The following is a 19,115-nucleotide window of genomic DNA, read 5'->3' on the forward strand; positions in this document are numbered from 1 at the left end:
GGGTGGGGGGGCGATCGGAGGGGTGGGGTGGGGGCACACTAGTATTTCCAGCCATGGCCGATGATATTTCAGCATCGGCCATGGCTGGATTGTAATATTTCACCCGTTATAATGGGTGAAATATTACAAATCGCTCTGATTGGCAGTTTCACTTTCAACAGCCAATCAGAGCGATCGTAGCCACGAGGGGGTGAAGCCACCCCCCCTGGGCTAAACTACCACTCCCCCTGTCCCTGCAGATCGGGTGAAATGGGAGTTAACCCTTTCACCCGATCTGCAGGGACGCGATCTTTCCATGACGCCGCATAGGCGTCATGGGTCGGATTGGCACCGACTTTCATGACGCCTACGTGGCGTCAAAGGTCGGGAAGGGGTTAAAAAGGGTGTTTGAATCACAATAGTAAAAAAAAAAAAAAAAAATATGATAAGTCACCTTAAATGTTGTAGTATCAGGGAAAATATCACCTATATAAAAGGTTGGTTTTTATAAGCTCTGATCAAAATTATCTTAACACATGACTTGGATGTTCACTTTTAATCATTTCAAAGTTCCACATTTATAAATACATTACTTTTCTTGTACCGATCCAGCATTGCAGCCTGAATTAATTCAGACCTGCATTCACAATTCTGCCGATAGAGCTGAGATCACTCAGCATTCATTGACTATTAAATATACGCACCGTTCAGTAATCTAATGTAGGAAAACCAGAGGCTAATTTAAAAGCTCAACGTTTTCGGAAAAGTATCTGTCAACAAGTTTTTACGTATCGATGGATAACAAGCAGAATTACGACTGCAGCTCTGGCCTATATAGAATAAAGGCTATAACATTGGACCACATTAAACATTGTAAACGTACTGAATTTGTCATCTAAATGTAAACTGTGAAATAGCAATGAACATAGGGTGGAACACTGAGAAATTCATCAGCTTCTATTATAAAATAGAACACCTCTTGAACTCAATCTTCTTTATTACTTTTACATTTTGTGGAACTCCCAGCATGCTTGATGTTTCAGTGTGTAAATGCTACAAAACGCTAGCATTTTATAATATTCTGAGCAACTTCAGTATTTAAAAGTCCTATATAAAACACGAACATAAGATGTACATCACTTGATCCCAAAAGGTGTGCAAGATAACGGCTTAGTGATCCACAACAGCAGATTAGATCCATCTTCAAAATATGTTTGGCCCATGGTAGTCCAACTTTAATGTGCAGCTCAAAACACAGAAATCAGAGCGAATACACCATATAGTAAAGCACACGGATAGGCGACGAGGAGCTGCTGTCCTTCCATGGCCAAAGCAGAAATGAAGATCTTAGACGCAGAGAAGCTGCACCAGCCGATTATTAATGCTGTGAGGAGGACACCAACAATCCCTCTGTAATAAAACACAAAGCCATATATTACTACATTATAAAAAGAATAAAATACAAGACATGGAAATGCAAACCTCTATTTCACATACATCAAGATAGATAAAAGATAATGGGGAGAACAAAAGTGGAGAAGTTTTATCTGTGGCTTAACTGATTGCAGACTACATATGGCTTAAAACTTTTGGACGGTCCTCATTATTCAGCAATACAAAATTAGAGTAAGCAGCTGAACAGAGATTAGCTGGACACTGCACACGTTAGACCTTTCCCTACGAAGCAAGTTTCCACCTTTCTTGGAAATATATCATCTTCATGCCCAATTTGATGTTCTGGAGACGTGCATTTTGACATTTTTAAAGTGGGCTCTCCTCTTCAGCAGTTCCGTATACGCAGAGGTTAGAGAAAAAAATACTGAGGGCACCACTAAATATTAATGGGATCATTCGAACATATAGCATAAGCGAATTGTATTCAAAGAAAAAAAAAAAAAAAGTTATTTTAAACAATTGCGATCACCTAATCAATTTTATTACACAACAGAAAGAACACTTCAAAACATTGAAAAAGCCAAAATACTTCCTGTAAATAATTATATTAAGGTAACAACAGCCCACAGAGAATGGTGTAATATAGAATAGTAAAAGAAGCACTGAACCATAGCTGCAATGAAGATTAATATCGTGCTGTCTAATGGATAAGCCAAAAATAAGGATGAGCCCCACGCACAACAACCCACGTAGTTGCTTTCTTAGGGGTAGAATGGCCAAATTATAACAAAAACGTTTTTTTTTTGTGCCATAAAAAGGTGGCACTGAGGAATAAGGACCTTTTAACATGTAGGATAAAGTTTGTGATAGTTGTCCATTTTGATACTCGCCTACCTCCACCCACCTGAATCCGGGATTGATGGTTTTAACTTACAGGAAGAAGAGACATCACTGCTCCACCAGCAGCAGGACCACTGCAGCAATCAGGTGACGTCAGCAGCCCCTCATCAGATGTTTTATGAGGATGGCTGCAGCCTGCTGCCTTGTGGAATGGTGACATAACAGTTTGTGGTCTCTGTAGTTGATGCAGCAGCCTGTGCTGAATCCAGATGGTTCCCAGTAGGAGAGTATTACTGGGAGGTTTTTTTTAATCTTCTTAACATATCCTGGTCCCTGAGTAAAGTTTTATTTTGCCTGGACAACTCCTTTAAGGGTGAACGTTATGTTTCGAGACTATGGGGGAAGAGGGAAATTGTGTATGTATTAAGAAGCATTAACTACTGACGAGTGTTGAATTTCAAGATTACAAGAGAACCTGTCCTACCCATGGAGTAAAGGGTAATGTTCCAGTTGAAGTATTTAGATAAAAAAAAAAAAAACATAACAGACTTACTGCAAAGAAAAAACTACCGCAAATCCAGACAGGATAATCATTGGAAGAAGACAGTAGCCCAATACACTGGAGACGCAGCCAAATGAAACTCCGGTCATACTCATCAAATTAAGAAGGCAGAACATCCCTAGACAGCCGATTGCACTGATCCCATAGACATATCCAAACTGAATTTTCCCAGCCTGGCAGACAAGATAAAAAAAAATGGAATTACAATGAAAGTATTACAAAATTAAGATGTAAAATGTACAAGCTTTCTTCATACACATTTTTACTTTTTCTACTTTTAGAAAATTTGACTTAATATTTTTTTTTGTTACAGAAGCAGCGGTATAGCTGCATAGGCGCCTCTCCTCCAACATACTGTATATACGGTACTTTTTGTAGAGCTCTGGTATACCAGCCAGATTTGCATAGGACTGGTTCATCGGATCTCTACAAAAAGTAGAATTTTTTATTATGGATCAAGTATTTTTACAGCTATCGCACTACATCTATATGTAAAACATTGACAGATTCCATTTTATGTTACGGAGTCTTCCAGTGAAAACAAGTAATTGCTTATCCAAAGGATAGGAGATAGCCCACCGATTGGTGGATGTCTTGCCGATCAGCAAGTTTTTACCCCAGTTATAAAATGGCGCATTGGGTGAGATGTCTGACCTCCTCCCCATTTATTTTCTAAGGAGCTGCCAGAAAAAACAAAAACAAAAAAAAAAAAAAAAAACAAGAGAAGTTCGGCAGCCCCGCAGGGAAGGAATGAAGCAAGTGAAACATGAAAACTTCCACTTACTTCAAGCAAGATACAAGTTCCTTGTTCTGCTGATCAGTGTGGGTGCCAGAGGTTTCCCTGGGGCTGCTCTGGCGATTGCATATAGGCTGCGACCAATCAACGAGCACAGCAGTTTGTGCTGACTACATCAACCGAGCACAGTGATTGGCTACAGCAGTCATATGCCCGGTTGTCACCATTGCAACAAATAAACAATCAGCGGCAGATAGCAAGCTCCGGCGCCAAGGAAGGTGAGCAATAGCTCCATTTATTTCAGACATTTAAAAGCCTTTGCTTAACTAAAATTTAGTATTGGACCTCCCCTTGAATGGGTTATATCAAAGCAGAGGAATAAAACTAGTCATAAAAGAGAACAGTTTTATTTCAGGTGCTGTAACAAACACCTAACAATCAGATTTAAGAAATAAATTAACATAAAATGCTAAATACCAGCAACAACGTGGCACCAAATGCGAGACAGAAAACCATTGGTCCAGTCAGATCTGTTTCGTTCATGATGCTGCCATCGGCTACCTTCAGAGGGTGTAGCACAGTTAACGTCTTCTGCCAAATGTGGTCAAAATTGATACCAAGCTCTGCAGAGAAGGAATGCATATGTTACCTGGATATGTGCTAAACTATTGTTTAGCCCTTAGTACACTACATTTTAGATCGTATTATCTAACATTTTTGTGAATATCCAGCTAAGCAGAGACCAAAATAGTTCAAGAGAACTGGGGGTCTCAAGTTTCAATTAAAATGGCATCATGGTTGATGCTGAGCTTCAAATGATCAATCCAACCCCTTTCCGACTGGGCAATGTTCTATTTTTTTCGTGCTTTCGTTTCATCTTCCCCTTCTTCCACGAGCCATAGGTTTTTTCGACAGACGTACGAGGGCTTGTTTTATTGCAGACACCGTCCACTTTAACAAGTGATGTACTAGAAGGCAGGGACATAATGTCAAGTATGGCAGAAATGTGGAGGGAAAAAAAAAAAAAAAAAAAGACAATTTTGCAATTTTTTTTTTCTACAGTATTCATTATATAGTAAAAATAAAATTATGTGGCAATATCCTCCAAGGCAGCACAACACAATTATAGTTATGCCAGACTTTTTTTATCTATGCAATGAAAAAAAAAAAAAAAAGTGGAAATTTGAAAAAGAAAAAAAAGAAAAAAAAAAGTCATTTTTATTGATGCTATTACGGGTTACGATATTTTGATAGTTTCTTATTACTTTTTTGCGATGTTGCATTGGTGGCAAAAACTGCAATTCTGGCATCTTGATTTTTGTTTCAATACATTTACCAATCGAGTCATACTTTCCCCCCCCCCCATTTGGACTTTTACAGACGTGTAGAGATACAAGTATTTTCATTTTAGTTTCTTATTTTTAAATTATGGAAAGAGTGGGCGACTTGAACCTTTAAAAGGTTTTCATATTTTTAAGGACTTTACTTTAGGTTTAGTTCGTTTTGTGGACCTAGACCTACGACTGTCAAATCTTATACTGTAGAAAGTTTCCTATATACAGTATAATTGTACCACGTGATTGTGTAACACGGGAGCTGATGTGACTCTGGGGTATGTGCTGCCCTATGTTATGAAAGTTACTGTCAGAGAATGACTGTGGCATTTACACGAGTTAACAACCGCAGGAGGAGCACTGCTCCACTTGCAGCTGTTAGTGGCAGATGACGGCTGTGCTATTCAGCCATTATCGGACGGAAAAGATGCCATTTGACGTACTATTATGTCATATGTTGGTAAGAAGATAGGTAAGAGGCCAAAATCTACAGAAATTATGAAGACAGCCATCTACAGAGCCTGGCTTTCATACACCAGTACTATTGACTTTGAATGGCCCAGCAGTGCAAATGATGGATAGCCGCTCCATTCTCATGGGGAACATTTGACCACTGTTCTTGTGTTTGGTAGGAGACCTAGATTTGGGACCTCAGCTATCAAACTCTCTTATTCTTTTGATTTTTGAAAAAAAAAAAAAAAAACGTTTACGTGTCAAAACTTCGGGAAACAAATAATATATACTGTACATATTTTAGAAAAAGTGGTGTACTGCTAACTGAACCCTCGTTGCTCTGGCTGATAAAGGCTAGATTATTGTAGTGTGAGTTATAGCTGTAAAGGAAATGACACAATCACTGCTTATTACATAGACTGGACTTTACCTTCCAACAAAGGTGGCTCATCATCAAAACTGCTTCCATACACAGAATCTGGAGAAGTCGGAGTGTAAGTGTGCGTTGGTTGGTAGATCTGTCCTGTGTAAGGCTGCTGTTGAGCCATCATGTCTGAAGGAATAAAGCCACCTTGTTGGCTATAGTCATATTGGTATTGTCTGAAAAATAGAAGTGAATGCAGACGTCAATCAGCTTTCACTAAGTATGTTTTTAAATTCATAGGACAGTATCATTAAAAAGTTATCAGGGTTTCCCCCATAGAAACACAGCATTTGCCAATTTATAATGTGAAAAGCTGTTCAGTAAAATTCTACGTTTCTGCCCTACCTATTAACAGCACATATTTCACATTACAAGTGAAATTGGTTATGACTACACATCACATTATGGCCAGCATACAAATTCACAAGATCAAATTATTTTATTTAAAAAGGGGAAAAAAAAGTTAAGGGAGGTGTGACTCCCTTAACTTTTTTCCCTCTTTTTAAATAACTCCCATCCCCTTTTTAACCTAACTCACATCTAAATCTCGGGGCAGAAATGTAAAAAAAAAAAAAAAATAAAAAAAAAAAAAAGCTCATCAAGAGAATGCCAAGAAAGTGCAAAGCAGTCAAAGCAATAGGTGGCTACTTTGAAGAACCTAGAATATAAGACAATTTCAGTTGTTTCACACTTTTTTGTTAAGTGTATAATTCTACATGTGTTAATTCATAGTTTTGATGCCTTCAGTGTGAATGTACAATTTTCATAGTCATGAAAATACAGAAAAATCTTTAAATGAGAAGGTGTGTCCAAACTTTTGGTCTGTACTGCATGTATGATATTTTAGTGGTGGTATGAATTTTTTTTCACTGTATCAGTAATTTTACAAGATTTATTAATAGTTATATTTTAATGTATCCTTAAATTGGTATCGATTAGAGGACATTTAAAAGGAATCGCCAGAGTCAGCAGATTTTCACAGCAGACTGCAAATATATCCATATATGTCAATGAGATTTCTATTGACAAGAAATATTATAGAAAAGCTTCTCACTTGTCATACTGTGCTCCACTTTGTCCATTGTAGTTGTAACCCTGAGAGTGATCATCTATACTATAGCTTGTTTGGTAGAAGTCTTGATTGAAGTTATCAAAGTTTGACATGGCAGCAGCTCTGAAACACAAGGAAAGGAATTTCTGAGCAGCATACTATTACAGGATACAATTTATGGAAAGAAAATAGTATTAGCTATAGGTCAAGAACTTGATGGATCAACACCATCAAAAGTAACATGATAATGATCATTGGCAAACTGAAAGCAGCAATGTGGGATATAACTGCCTGGTGAGCGAAGATTGTAAAAATGACCAAGAGTTCTTGAATGAATGGATAAGAGAGCTTGAACAATCAGGAGCGACTAACAGAATGGTATTTAACAGGGAGAAATGCAAGATTCTACATCTGGGCAAAAAAAACAAAAAACGAAAATTGCACCTACAGAATGGGAGGGAAAGAACTAAGCAACAGCACACGTCTAAAAGGCTTGGCTATAATAATAGATCACAGACTGCACATGAGTCAACAGTGTGATGCAGCAGCAAAAAAAACAAACAGTTCTAGGATCTGTTAAAGGGAATATGTCACCACAAAAATCGTATATGCGCTAAGGCCGCCGGCATCAGGGGCTTATCTACAGCAGGGCCGCGCTTAGTAACCCGATGTTTACCCTGGTTACCATTGTAAATGAAAAAAAAAACAAACAAACAAAAAAAAAAAAAAAAAACACAACACTACTTACATTCAGGTGTGTCGCGTCCCCCGGCGTCAGCTTCCCGCACTGACTGTGAGAGCCCGCCGTAAAGCAGAGCGGTGACGTCACCGCCATGCTCTGCTTTACGGCCGGCGCTGACGCCGGGGGACGCGACAGACACCGGAATGTAAGTATGTAGGTTTTTTTTTTTTTACACTTACAATGGTAACCAGGGTAAATATCGGGTTACTAAGCGCGGCCCTGCGTTTTCATAGGGCTGCTGCAGAAGCTGTTTACAGCTGACTGGTGGGTGTGTCAGGTGTCAGACCCCCACAGATGACTTATTCTATGGATACACAGCTCAGTTGTTAGCACTAGAGCCTTGCAGCGCTGGAATCCTAGGTTAAAATCCCACGAAGGATGACATCTGAAAGGAGATTTGTATGTTTTCCCCGTGTTTGTGTGGGTTTCCTCCCACACTCCAAAGACATACAGATATGGAATCTAGATTGTGAGCCCCAATTGGGACAATGCGTGTAAAGTGCTTTGGAATTAATGGCATCATATAAATGAGTACAATAAATACGTGACTGGACAACACCTTTTGACACAATAAAGAAACAAGGAGTTTGCAGCAGCTTTGCAGTGTCTTTAAGGGTATGTTTCCACGGTCAGTAAATGCTGCGGATTGGACGCTGCGTTACAGCCGCAGCGTCCAGATGTTACAGCATAGTGGATGGGATTTTATGAAATCCCGTCTCCACTATGCGTGCAGGGACGCCTCCGGCTTCCCTGCGCAACCAGACATGCGGCGCGTCTTTCTAGACCACAGCATATCTATTTATCTTGCGGAGACGCTCAGTCTCCAGAAGATAAATATCACCCTCCGATGTAAAGGACGCAGTGATTCCGCATAGTTCAATGAACACTTGCGGAAACACGGCACATACAAAAACAGGCAGCGCTTTGGATGGAGCGGACATGTGCTGCGTCTAAAGCGCTGCAAATACTGACTGTGGAAACACACCCTTATAGTCCTAAGATGGGTAACACCACAAATGGTGCAAAGAAAAAAAAACAGAACACTTCAGAAAAGTCTCTGTATAGATCAATAAGTAATGTTTTATACATGTTGAAACTCCAATTAAAGTTACTAGTGATGAGCGAAGTTGTTATATGAGCATGAGTGCTGGTAAAGTATCTGCGGCATCCTCCAACACTATTGTTGAGTCGCTGTGGCTGCATGTCTCGTTAGTTAGGCAATCCCTGCATGTGTTGTGGCTGTCTACAGCTGCAAGACATCTAGCCACGACAATTTGAAAATTGTATCGGAGCATGTCGAATATACTCTATTAGCACTTGAGCATGCTGGGATAACACCTTATCCGATCATGCTCACTCAACACTAATTCCTACCATTTGAAGATAATAAATGCTGAAAATTCCTTGCTTGTTTCATGGTGGCTATTTTTACTAATAGGAACCTGGATAATTTGACCACCACATCAGGACACCATGTGTGCTCTACTAGGGCTATATAGAAGAGGTTGTTGGGGGCCAAAACAACTTGAGAGCTATTTACAGGCTTTTTAAATGACCTGTGAAAGAATAAACTCATATTCATCTCTTATACCATTATGTCACATAAGCGCTGCAGCAAATCGGTTGCTGCCTGTACTATATTGTCAGGGTTGATATCAGCTCGGAAAGAATATTAATGAGCGGCGTTCATGGGACATGTCACACGAGCCGTACAGACAGTATTTGAGGGGAGAAGAAGCTTTTATTTTTACTTCAGGAACTCTGGCATTTATAAAGGTGTTGTCCAAGTAGAGGACATTCCCTTTAAGGGTATGTGCACACGTATCTGTGAGGGCTGCGGATTTTTCCGCAGCGGATTTGATAAATCAGCAGTGCAAAACCGCTGCGATTACTACTGCGGATTTATCGCGTTTTTTATTGCGGATTCTGCTGCGGATTTCTATTGGAGCAGATGTAAAAATACTGCGGCTTCTGCACAAAGAATTGACATGCTGCGGAAAATAAAACGCTGCGTTTATGCGCGTTTTTTTTTCACAGCGTTTTTCTTTTGCCATAGGTTTACATTGTATTGTAAAATCATGGGCAACTGCTGCGGATCTGCAGCTGCGGGTCCACAGCGGTTTCCCATGAGTTTACAGTATAATGTAAACCTATGGGAAACAAAATCCGCAAGGCACATGCGGCGGAAAAAAACACGCAGAAACGCAGCGGTTTATATTCCGCAGCATGTCAATTCTTTGTGCGGATTCCGCTGCGGATTTACATCTGCTCCAATAGAAAACTGCAGGTGTAAACCCGCAGCGGAATCCGCAATAGAAACCGCGATAAATCCGCAGCGGTTCTGCACTGTGGATTTATCAAATCCGCTGCAGAAAAATCCGCAGCCCTCACAGATACGTGTGCACATACCCTAATTGTCCAGGGCTGCACCAATGGAATTCACAACACAGTAAAATATAAGTGACAATTTGCTTCTCACGCAAGTAAATAGCAAGGAAACGCGTTCCACTAGGATTTTTGATGCCAGCATTGGAAAACACAATGGAATAGCACCAAAGAATACGAGGGGCCACACCACAGGGCATAACGAGCGCGAGGGGCCACACCACAGGGCATAACGAGCGCGAGGGGCCACACCACAGGGCATAACGAGCGCGAGGGGCCACACCACAGGGCATAACGAGCGCGAGGGGCCACACCACAGGGCATAACGAGCGCGAGGGGCCACACCACAGGGCATAACGAGCGCGAGGGGCCACACCACAGGGCATAACGAGCGCGAGGGGCCACACCACAGGGCATAACGAGCGCGAGGGGCCACACCACAGGGCATAACGAGCGCGAGGGGCCACACCACAGGGCATAACGAGCGCGAGGGGCCACACCACAGGGCATAACGAGCGCGAGGGGCCACACCACAGGGCATAACGAGCGCGAGGGGCCACACCACAGGGCATTTCGCCTGCGTTTTTACACCTGCGGATTCCTAATAAGGAGCAGGTGTAAAACGCTGCGGAATCCGCACAAAGAATTGACATGCTGCGGAAAAACTGCTGCATTTCCGCACGGTATTTTCCAAAGCATGTGCACTGCGGATTTGGTTTTCCATAGGTTAACATGCTACTGTGTAACGCATGGAAAACTGCTGCAGATCCGCAGCCAAATCCACAACGTGTGCACATACCCTTAAAGCGCCACTCCAGCGGTGAAAAAAAAAAGCTGGAGTGGTGCTTTAAATGTGATGCAACTCATGGCTTACCCAGCTGGATAGTATAAGCCGCCCCCTACCTCCCCATCCCAGAGAACAACTATTACACGTGATGGAGTGCATGTAATCTCTTAACAAAACCGTATAATAATCAGCCCCAGATACTTATCTTCTCACATTCACCCCCCAGTGCCCTGTCCCCCTCCCCCCACAACACCCCCATCCTTTCACATTCACCCCCAGTGCCCTGTCCCCCTCCCCCTCACATTTACCCCCCAGTGACTATGACATGCCTATCAGGCCGCCGTCACACATGCGAGTTTTACGGACGTAAGAGCGCAGAATCTACGTCCGTAAAACTCGCAAAAAATACGGCACAATTATTCTCTATGCCCCTGCTCCTATTTGCCGTATTTTACTGATCAGTATTATACGGCTTTCTACGGCCGTACAAAATCGCAGCATGCTGCGTTTGTCACCGTACTGCGCAAGAAATACGCCAATGAAAGTCTATGGAAGCGTGAAAAATACGGATTACACACGGACAAGCAGTGTGACTTGCGAGAAATACGCAGCGCTGTTAGAGAGAAAAGCCGGTAATTCAGTGCGGTGTACAGTAAAATCACACTGACAGCTTCCAGTCCAATAGATATAATAAATGTGTACACATAGAATAGGTATATATATATATATATATATATATATATATATATATATATATATATGTCAGTGAGACACATATATGTATATATATTAATATTTATTCCAGCGCTATACAGCTTGAAAGCCGGTAATTCAATTACCGGCTTTTTCTTTCTCCTTCATAAAACCCGACATGATTTGAGACATGGTTTACATACAGTAAACCATGTCTTCTCTCCATTTTTTTTGCAGATTCCACACTACTAATGTCAGTAGTGTGTATCTGCAAAATTTGGCCGTTCTAGCTCTTAAAATAAAGGGTTAACTGGCGGAAAAAATTGGCGTGGGCTCCCGCGCAATTTTCTCCGCCAGAGTAGTAAAGCCAGTGACTGAGGGCAGATATTAATAGCCTGGAGAGGGTCCATGGTTATTGGCCCCCCCCCTGGCTAAAAATATCTGCCCCCAGCCACCCCAGAACAGGCACATCTGGAAGATGCGCCTATTCTGGCACTTGGCCACTCTCTTCCCATTCCCGTGTAGCGGTGGGATATGGGGTAATGAAGGGTTAATGCCACCTTGCTATTGTAAGGTGACATTAAGCCTAATTAATAATGGAGAGGCGTCAATTATGACACCTATCCATTATTAATCCAATTGTAGTGAAGGGTTAAATAAAACACAAACACATTCTTTAAAATTATTTTAATGAAATAAAAACAATGGTTGTTGTAGTATTTTATTCAAGGCCCAATCCAGTCAATGAAGACCCTCGTTCTGTGAGTAAAGAAACATAATAAACCAACAATATACTTACCCTCCGCAGATCTGTAACGTCCAACGATGTAAATCCTTCTGAAGGGGTTAAAACATTTTGCAGCAAGGAGCTGTGCTAATGCAGGCTGCTCCTCGCTGCAAAACCCCAGGGAATGAGGCTAAAAATAGATCAATGATCTATATTTAGCATCATTTGCGGTGAGGCGCCCTCTGCTGGCTGTTCATAGATCGTGGGAAATTACCTAGAAAGCTCCCTGGCTCCCTGGCTTTCTAGGTAATTTCCCACGATCTATGAACAGCCAGCAGAGGGCGCCTCACCGCAAATGATGCTAAATATAGATCATTGATCTATTTTTAGCCTCATTCCCTGGGGTTTTGCAGCGAGGAGCAGCCTGCATTAGCACAGCTCCTTGCTGCAAAATGTTTTAACCCCTTCAGAAGGATTTACATCGTTGGACGTTACAGATCTGCGGAGGGTAAGTATATTGTTGGTTTATTATGTTTCTTTACTCACAGAACGAGGGTCTTCAGTGACTGGATTGGGCGTTGAATAAAATACTACAACAACCATTGTTTTTATTTCATTAAAATAATTTTAAAGAATGTGTTTGTGTTTTATTTAACCCTTCACTACAATTGGATTAATAATGGATAGGTGTCATAATTGACGCCTCTCCATTATTAATTAGGCTTAATGTCACCTTACAATAGCAAGGTGGCATTAACCCTTCATTACCCCATATCCCACCGCTACACGGGAATGGGAAGAGAGTGGCCAAGTGCCAGAATAGGCGCATCTTCCAGATGTGCCTTTTCTGGGGTGGCTGGGGGCAGATATTTTTAGCCAGGGGGGGGCCAATAACCATGGACCCTCTCCAGGCTATTAATATCTGCCCTCAGTCACTGGCTTTACTACTCTGGCGGAGAAAATTGCGCGGGAGCCCACGCCAATTTTTTCCGCCAGTTAACCCTTTATTTTAAGAGCTAGAACGGCCAAATTTTGCAGATACACACTACTGACATTAGTAGTGTGGAATCTGCAAAAAAAATGGAGAGAAGACATGGTTTACTGTATGTAAACCATGTCTCAAATCATGTCGGGTTTTATGAAGGAGAAAGAAAAAGCCGGTAATTGAATTACCGGCTTTCAAGCTGTATAGCGCTGGAATAAGTATTAATATATATACATATATGTGTCTACTGACATATATATATATATATATATATATACACATTTTCTTTTCTTTTTGGGACACATGGATCACTTCTATAGCGGTATGTTGGTTTTGCAAGCCTGCGAGAAAACCACGCAGTACGGATGCCATACGGATTACATACGGAGGATGCCATGCGCAAAAAACGCTGACACAGCCTGCCTACGGAGGAGCAACGGACCATTTTTTTGGGGACTTTTCAGCGTATTACGGCCGTAATATACGGACCGTATTGTTTTACGCTGTGTGTGACGCCGGCCTCAATCTAATGGATTTTAAGGTACCTTCACACTGAACAATCTAACAACGATATCGCTAGCGACCCGTGACGTTGCAGCGTCCTGGATAGCGATATCGTTGTGTTTGACACGCAGCAGCGATCTGGATCCTGCTGTGACATCGTTGGTCGGAGCAGAAAGTCCAGAACTTTATTTCGTCGCTGGATCTCCCGCAGACATCGCTGAATCGGCGTGTGTTACGCCGATTCAGCGATGTCTTCACTGGTAACCAGGGTAAACATCGGGTTACTAAGCGCAGGGCCGCGCTTAGCAACCCGATGTTTACCCTGGTTACCAGTGTAAATGTAAAAAAACAAACACTACATACTTACATTCCGGTGTCTGTCCCCCGGCGTTCTGCTTCCCTGCACTGTCAGCGCCGGCCGTAAAGCACAGTGGTGACATCACCGCTCTGCTTTACGGCCAGCCGGCGCTCACAGTCAGTACAGGAAGCAGAACGCCGGGGGACAGACACCGGAATGTATGTAGTGTTTTTTTTTTTTTTACGTTTACGCTGGTAACCAGGGTAAACATCGGGTTACTAAGCGTGGCCCTGCGCTTAGTAACCCGATGTTTACTCTGGTTACCAGGGGACTTCGCATAGTTGGTCGCTGGAGAGCTGTCTGTGTGACAGCTCTCCAGCGACCACACAGCGACGCTGCAGCGATCGGCATCGTTGTCTAGATCGCTGCAGCGTTGCTAAATGTGATAGTACTTTTAACCCCACGTACCAATGAAGTTTGCAGCAGGACCAGGCAGTATCTGAGTGAAGTGCAGGTGGGCACTAGGACCCAGCGTGTCTGAGCCAATTCCAGCACACAGAGGGAAGAAACCTGCAGCGTGGGAGAAGCCCGAGGTCGGTCAGCACAATACAGAGCAGGAGGGAGACTTGTAACTGGCCACTGTCCCACCAGCGTGCAGAATCTCCATCAGACACTTTGCTGCTCTCCTCCTGTGCTGTATTGTGCACGGAGGTGGCAATGTCGGCTCCCAGTGGGCCCCTTCATGGGACAGGGCCCCGGGCGAAGGCCCCCTCTGCTACGCTATTGGTCTACACCACAGCTGACTGAGCGCACAGCGGCAGAAGAGGCTACACGCCGCACGCACAGCGGCAGAAGAGGCTACACGCCGCACGCACAGCGGCAGAAAAGGCTACACGCCGCACGCACAGCGGCAGAAGAGGCTACACGCCGCACGCACAGCGGCAGAAGAGGCTACACGCCGCACGCACAGCGGCAGAAGAGGCTACACGCCGCACGCACAGCGGCAGAAGAGGCTACACGCCGCACGCACAGCGGCAGAAGAGGCTACACAGCGCACGCACAGCGGCAGAAGAGGCTACACAGCGCACGCACAGCGGCAGAAGAGGCTACACGCCGCACGCACAGCGGCAGAAGAGGCTACACGGCGCACGCACAGCGGCAGAAGAGGCTACACGGCGCACGCACAGCGGCAGAAGAGGCTACACGGCGCACGCACAGCGGCAGAAGAGGTTACACGGCGCACGCACAGCGGCAGAAGAGGCTACACGGCGCACGCACAGCGGCAGAAGAGGCTACACGGCGCACGCACAGCGGCAGAAGAGGCTACACAGCGCACGCACAGCCGCAGAAGAGGCTACACAGCGCACGCACAGCGGCAGAAGAGGCTACACAGCGCACGCACAGCGGCAGAAGAGGCTACACAGCGCACGCACAGCGGCAGAAGAGGCTACACAGCGCACGCACAGCGGCAGAAGAGGCTACACAGCGCACGCACAGCGGCAGAAGAGGCTGCACAGCGGCAGAAGAGGCTACACAGCGCACGCACAGCGGCAGAAGAGGCTACACGGCGCACGCACAGCGGCAGAAGAGGTTACACGGCGCACGCACAGCGGCAGAAGAGGCTACACGGCGCACGCACAGCGGCAGAAGAGGCTACACGGCGCACGCACAGCGGCAGAAGAGGCTACACAGCGCACGCACAGCGGCAGAAGAGGCTACACAGCGCACGCACAGCGGCAGAAGAGGCTACACAGCGCACGCACAGCGGCAGAAGAGGCTGCACAGCGGCAGAAGAGGCTACACAGCGCACGCACAGCGGCAGAAGAGGCTACACGGCGCACGCACAGCGGCAGAAGAGGTTACACGGCGCACGCACAGCGGCAGAAGAGGCTACACGGCGCACGCACAGCGGCAGAAGAGGCTACACGGCGCACGCACAGCGGCAGAAGAGGCTACACAGCGCACGCACAGCGGCAGAAGAGGCTACACAGCGCACGCACAGCCGCAGAAGAGGCTACACAGCGCACGCACAGCGGCAGAAGAGGCTACACAGCGCACGCACAGCGGCAGAAGAGGCTGCACAGCGGCAGAAGAGGCTACACAGCGCACGCACAGCGGCAGAAGAGGCTACACAGCGCACGCACAGCGGCAGAAGAGGCTGCACAGCGGCAGAAGAGGCTACACAGCGCACGCACAGCGGCAGAAGAGGCTACACGGCGCACGCACAGCGGCAGAAGAGGTTACACGGCGCACGCACAGCGGCAGAAGAGGCTACACGGCGCACGCACAGCGGCAGAAGAGGCTACACGGCGCACGCACAGCGGCAGAAGAGGCTACACGGCGCACGCACAGCGGCAGAAGAGGCTACACGGCGCACGCACAGCGGCAGAAGAGGCTACACGGCGCACGCACAGCGGCAGAAGAGGCTACACAGCGCACGCACAGCCGCAGAAGAGGCTACACAGCGCACGCACAGCCGCAGAAGAGGCTACACAGCGCACGCACAGCGGCAGAAGAGGCTGCACAGCGGCAGAAGAGGCTACACAGCGCACGCACAGCGGCAGAAGAGGCTACACGGCGCACGCACAGCGGCAGAAGAGGTTACACGGCGCACGCACAGCGGCAGAAGAGGCTACACAGCGCACGCACAGCGGCAGAAGAGGCTACACAGCGCACGCACAGCGGCAGAAGAGGCTACACGCCGCACGCACAGCCGCAGAAGAGGCTACACAGCGCACGCACAGCCGCAGAAGAGGCTACACAGCGCACGCACAGCCGCAGAAGAGGCTACACAGCGCACGCACAGCCGCAGAAGAGGCTACACAGCGCACGCACAGCGGCAGAAGAGGCTACACAGCGCACGCACAGCGGCAGAAGAGGCTACACAGCGCATGCACAGCCGCCCGCTAGTCAGGCGCACTCACCTCCCGGCCGCTATTGCCGCAGCACCACACTCCGAGTCCCGTCACTACGTGTCAAACCCTACGATTCACTTCCGGGTTACCGCTCAGAGACTTTCACATATGCGCAGTAGCGCTAGAGGAATCCACCAATCAGCGTCTATACAGACTCGCCCCGCCCAGCCAAGGAGATGAGACCGGATGTCACAGTGGTTTTCGCGCCAGTTGCTGTGTAGTTGGCAGCGAGTGAGGATGCTGCTGCTTGTGTCTTGCTATCAGGAATTGTCACGAGGATGCGCCCACCCAGACATACGTTTTGGTGGTGTCACCCAGAGAAAGGGGGGTTTAAAAATAAAGACAGACCGCTAGGAATAGGTGTGGCTTAACGCAGGCTGGCACAGGAGGTCACAGTATATTGCCACCACCCCACGTACCGAGGGAATAGAGCGTGAGTGGGGGACACACCCAGGATGCAGTGCGAATCTGCGTTCCACCCAGCCAATTGATATTGTAGCCAGTGATGTCAACGGTCGCAGGAATGAATGATGCGAATATGTAGATGCAATGCAGGACGAAAAAAAGAGATTATAGCTATTAGATTAGGGTGAGCATATGGCGCTATACGTGTAAAGTGTATGTAAAAATATGAATCTTGGGCTACTTTCACACTAGCGTCGGTGCGGTCCCGTCGCAGTGCGTCGGGCCGACATACCGACACATGATGTGAAGTAAAAGCACAACGGGGCAACGGATGGAGTTTTTCAACACATTCGCTGCCCCATTGTAATGTCCGGGGAGGAGGGGGCGGAGTTCTGGCCGCGCATGTGCGGTCGGAAATGGCAGACACGACGCACAAAAAAAGTTACATGTAGCGTTTTTTTGTGCCGACAGTCCGCCAAAACACGACACATCCGTCGCACGACAGATGTGACGTGTCTCAATGCATCGCTAATGAAAGTCTGGAGAAAAAAACGCATCCTGCGGGCAACTTTGCAGGATGCGTTTTTTTCTCCAAAACGACGCATTGCGACGGAGGCCAAACAACGCTAGTGTGAAAGTAGCCTAAACCACATTACCCCCCCTCCCCACCTCTCTGGGGTATTTTCTGTTTGTTTTTTTGCTTCCCTTCATCGCAGAGCCATAACTTTTTTTATTTTTCCATCAATATGGCCGTTTGAGGGTTTGTTTTTTGCTGGACGAGTTGTACTTTTGATCGACACCATTGATTTTACCATATAATGTACTGGAAAATTAAAAAAAATAAACAAGTGTGAAATTGCAAAAATAGTGCAAATCCATAATTGTTTTTTTCACCATATTCAACAAATGCTAAAACTGACCTGCCGTTATGATTCTCCATGTCATTACAAGTTTGTAGATACCAAACCTGTATAGGTTCTTTTTTTATTTAAGTGGTGAAAAAAAATTCCAACGTTCATTAAAAATTAAAAAAAAATTGTGTCATTTTCTGAGATGAGTAGCATATCTCCATTTTTCGGGATCTGGGGCTGGGTGAGGGCTTATTTTTTAGCGTGCCGAGCTAATGTTTCTATTGATACAATTTTGGGGTTGATACAATGTTTCGATCACCATTTTAATGAAATGTTGCAGCGATCAAAAAAAATGTAATTCTGGCCCTTTGATTTTTTTTTCTCATTAAGCCATTTACCGATCCGATTAATACTTTTTATATATTGATAGATTGAAGACAATAGTTGTTTGAATTAGTTTGTTTTGGTTTCAACAAAAATATTTTTTTACAGGCATTTACACTCTCAGGGTTTTTTTTTTTTACCCCTTTTACAGTAGTGGCACTTAAAATGTTAATAGCCGAGGGCTGACCGCGATTCCACTCGTGGCTGTTAGAGGCACATGACAGTTCATGAACTCAGCTGACATGTGCCAGAAAAGATGAGAGCTCAGCGCTGGAGCCCACATTAAAAAGAGCAGACCCAAGAAAAGCTGTACCGTGCAGCATCCTAGAGCAAGGACGCATGGAAAGGCACGAAAGGACAACAACATTTTTCTTAAATGTTTAGCTTTTATATGTGTGAAACCGCATGTTGTGCAGAAATTTATGTACCAAAAAATGTGTCTTTTCTGAAAAAAAAAAAAAAAGTAGCGTTAAACGTGTTTTTGCTACATTTCTTAGGCATTTTTCTTCTTGCATTGGAACGGGTGAAAATTGCAGAAAGGCTGAAAGGATTGACATGTTGCAACTGCTTCAATTCTGCAAGGAAAATATCAGGAACATGTCTACACTGAATTCTTCGTGCTGATTTTTGGACTGAAAATTCCAAGTTTTTGAGGAGTTTTAGAG

At 45.0% G+C, this 19,115-nt stretch overlaps 1 protein-coding gene across 2 annotated transcripts; it reads right to left on the minus strand.

Moving 5' to 3' along the window:
- Positions 1-520: 520 nt before the first annotated feature.
- Positions 521-16,929, minus strand: YIPF5 (Yip1 domain family member 5). Of its 2 annotated transcripts, XM_069764058.1 has the most exons (6): positions 16,820-16,929; positions 6,778-6,897; positions 5,730-5,899; positions 3,990-4,135; positions 2,768-2,949; positions 521-1,389 (listed from the first exon to the last, which is right to left on the minus strand). In XM_069764058.1, exons 2-6 carry the CDS (start codon positions 6,885-6,887, stop codon positions 1,227-1,229), a joined length of 771 nt encoding a protein of 256 aa, XP_069620159.1. In that variant the 5' UTR covers positions 6,888-6,897; positions 16,820-16,929; the 3' UTR covers positions 521-1,226. The 2 variants fall into 2 exon arrangements, with proteins under 2 accessions (XP_069620159.1, XP_069620160.1); XM_069764059.1 differs by lacking the exon at positions 6,778-6,897 and having other exon boundaries at positions 16,820-16,917.
- Between the last annotated feature and the right edge of the window lie 2,186 nt (positions 16,930-19,115).

The sequence above is a fragment of the Ranitomeya imitator genome, chromosome 4, assembly GCF_032444005.1.
Source record: "Ranitomeya imitator isolate aRanImi1 chromosome 4, aRanImi1.pri, whole genome shotgun sequence".
NCBI classification, from domain to species: domain Eukaryota; kingdom Metazoa; phylum Chordata; class Amphibia; order Anura; family Dendrobatidae; genus Ranitomeya; species Ranitomeya imitator.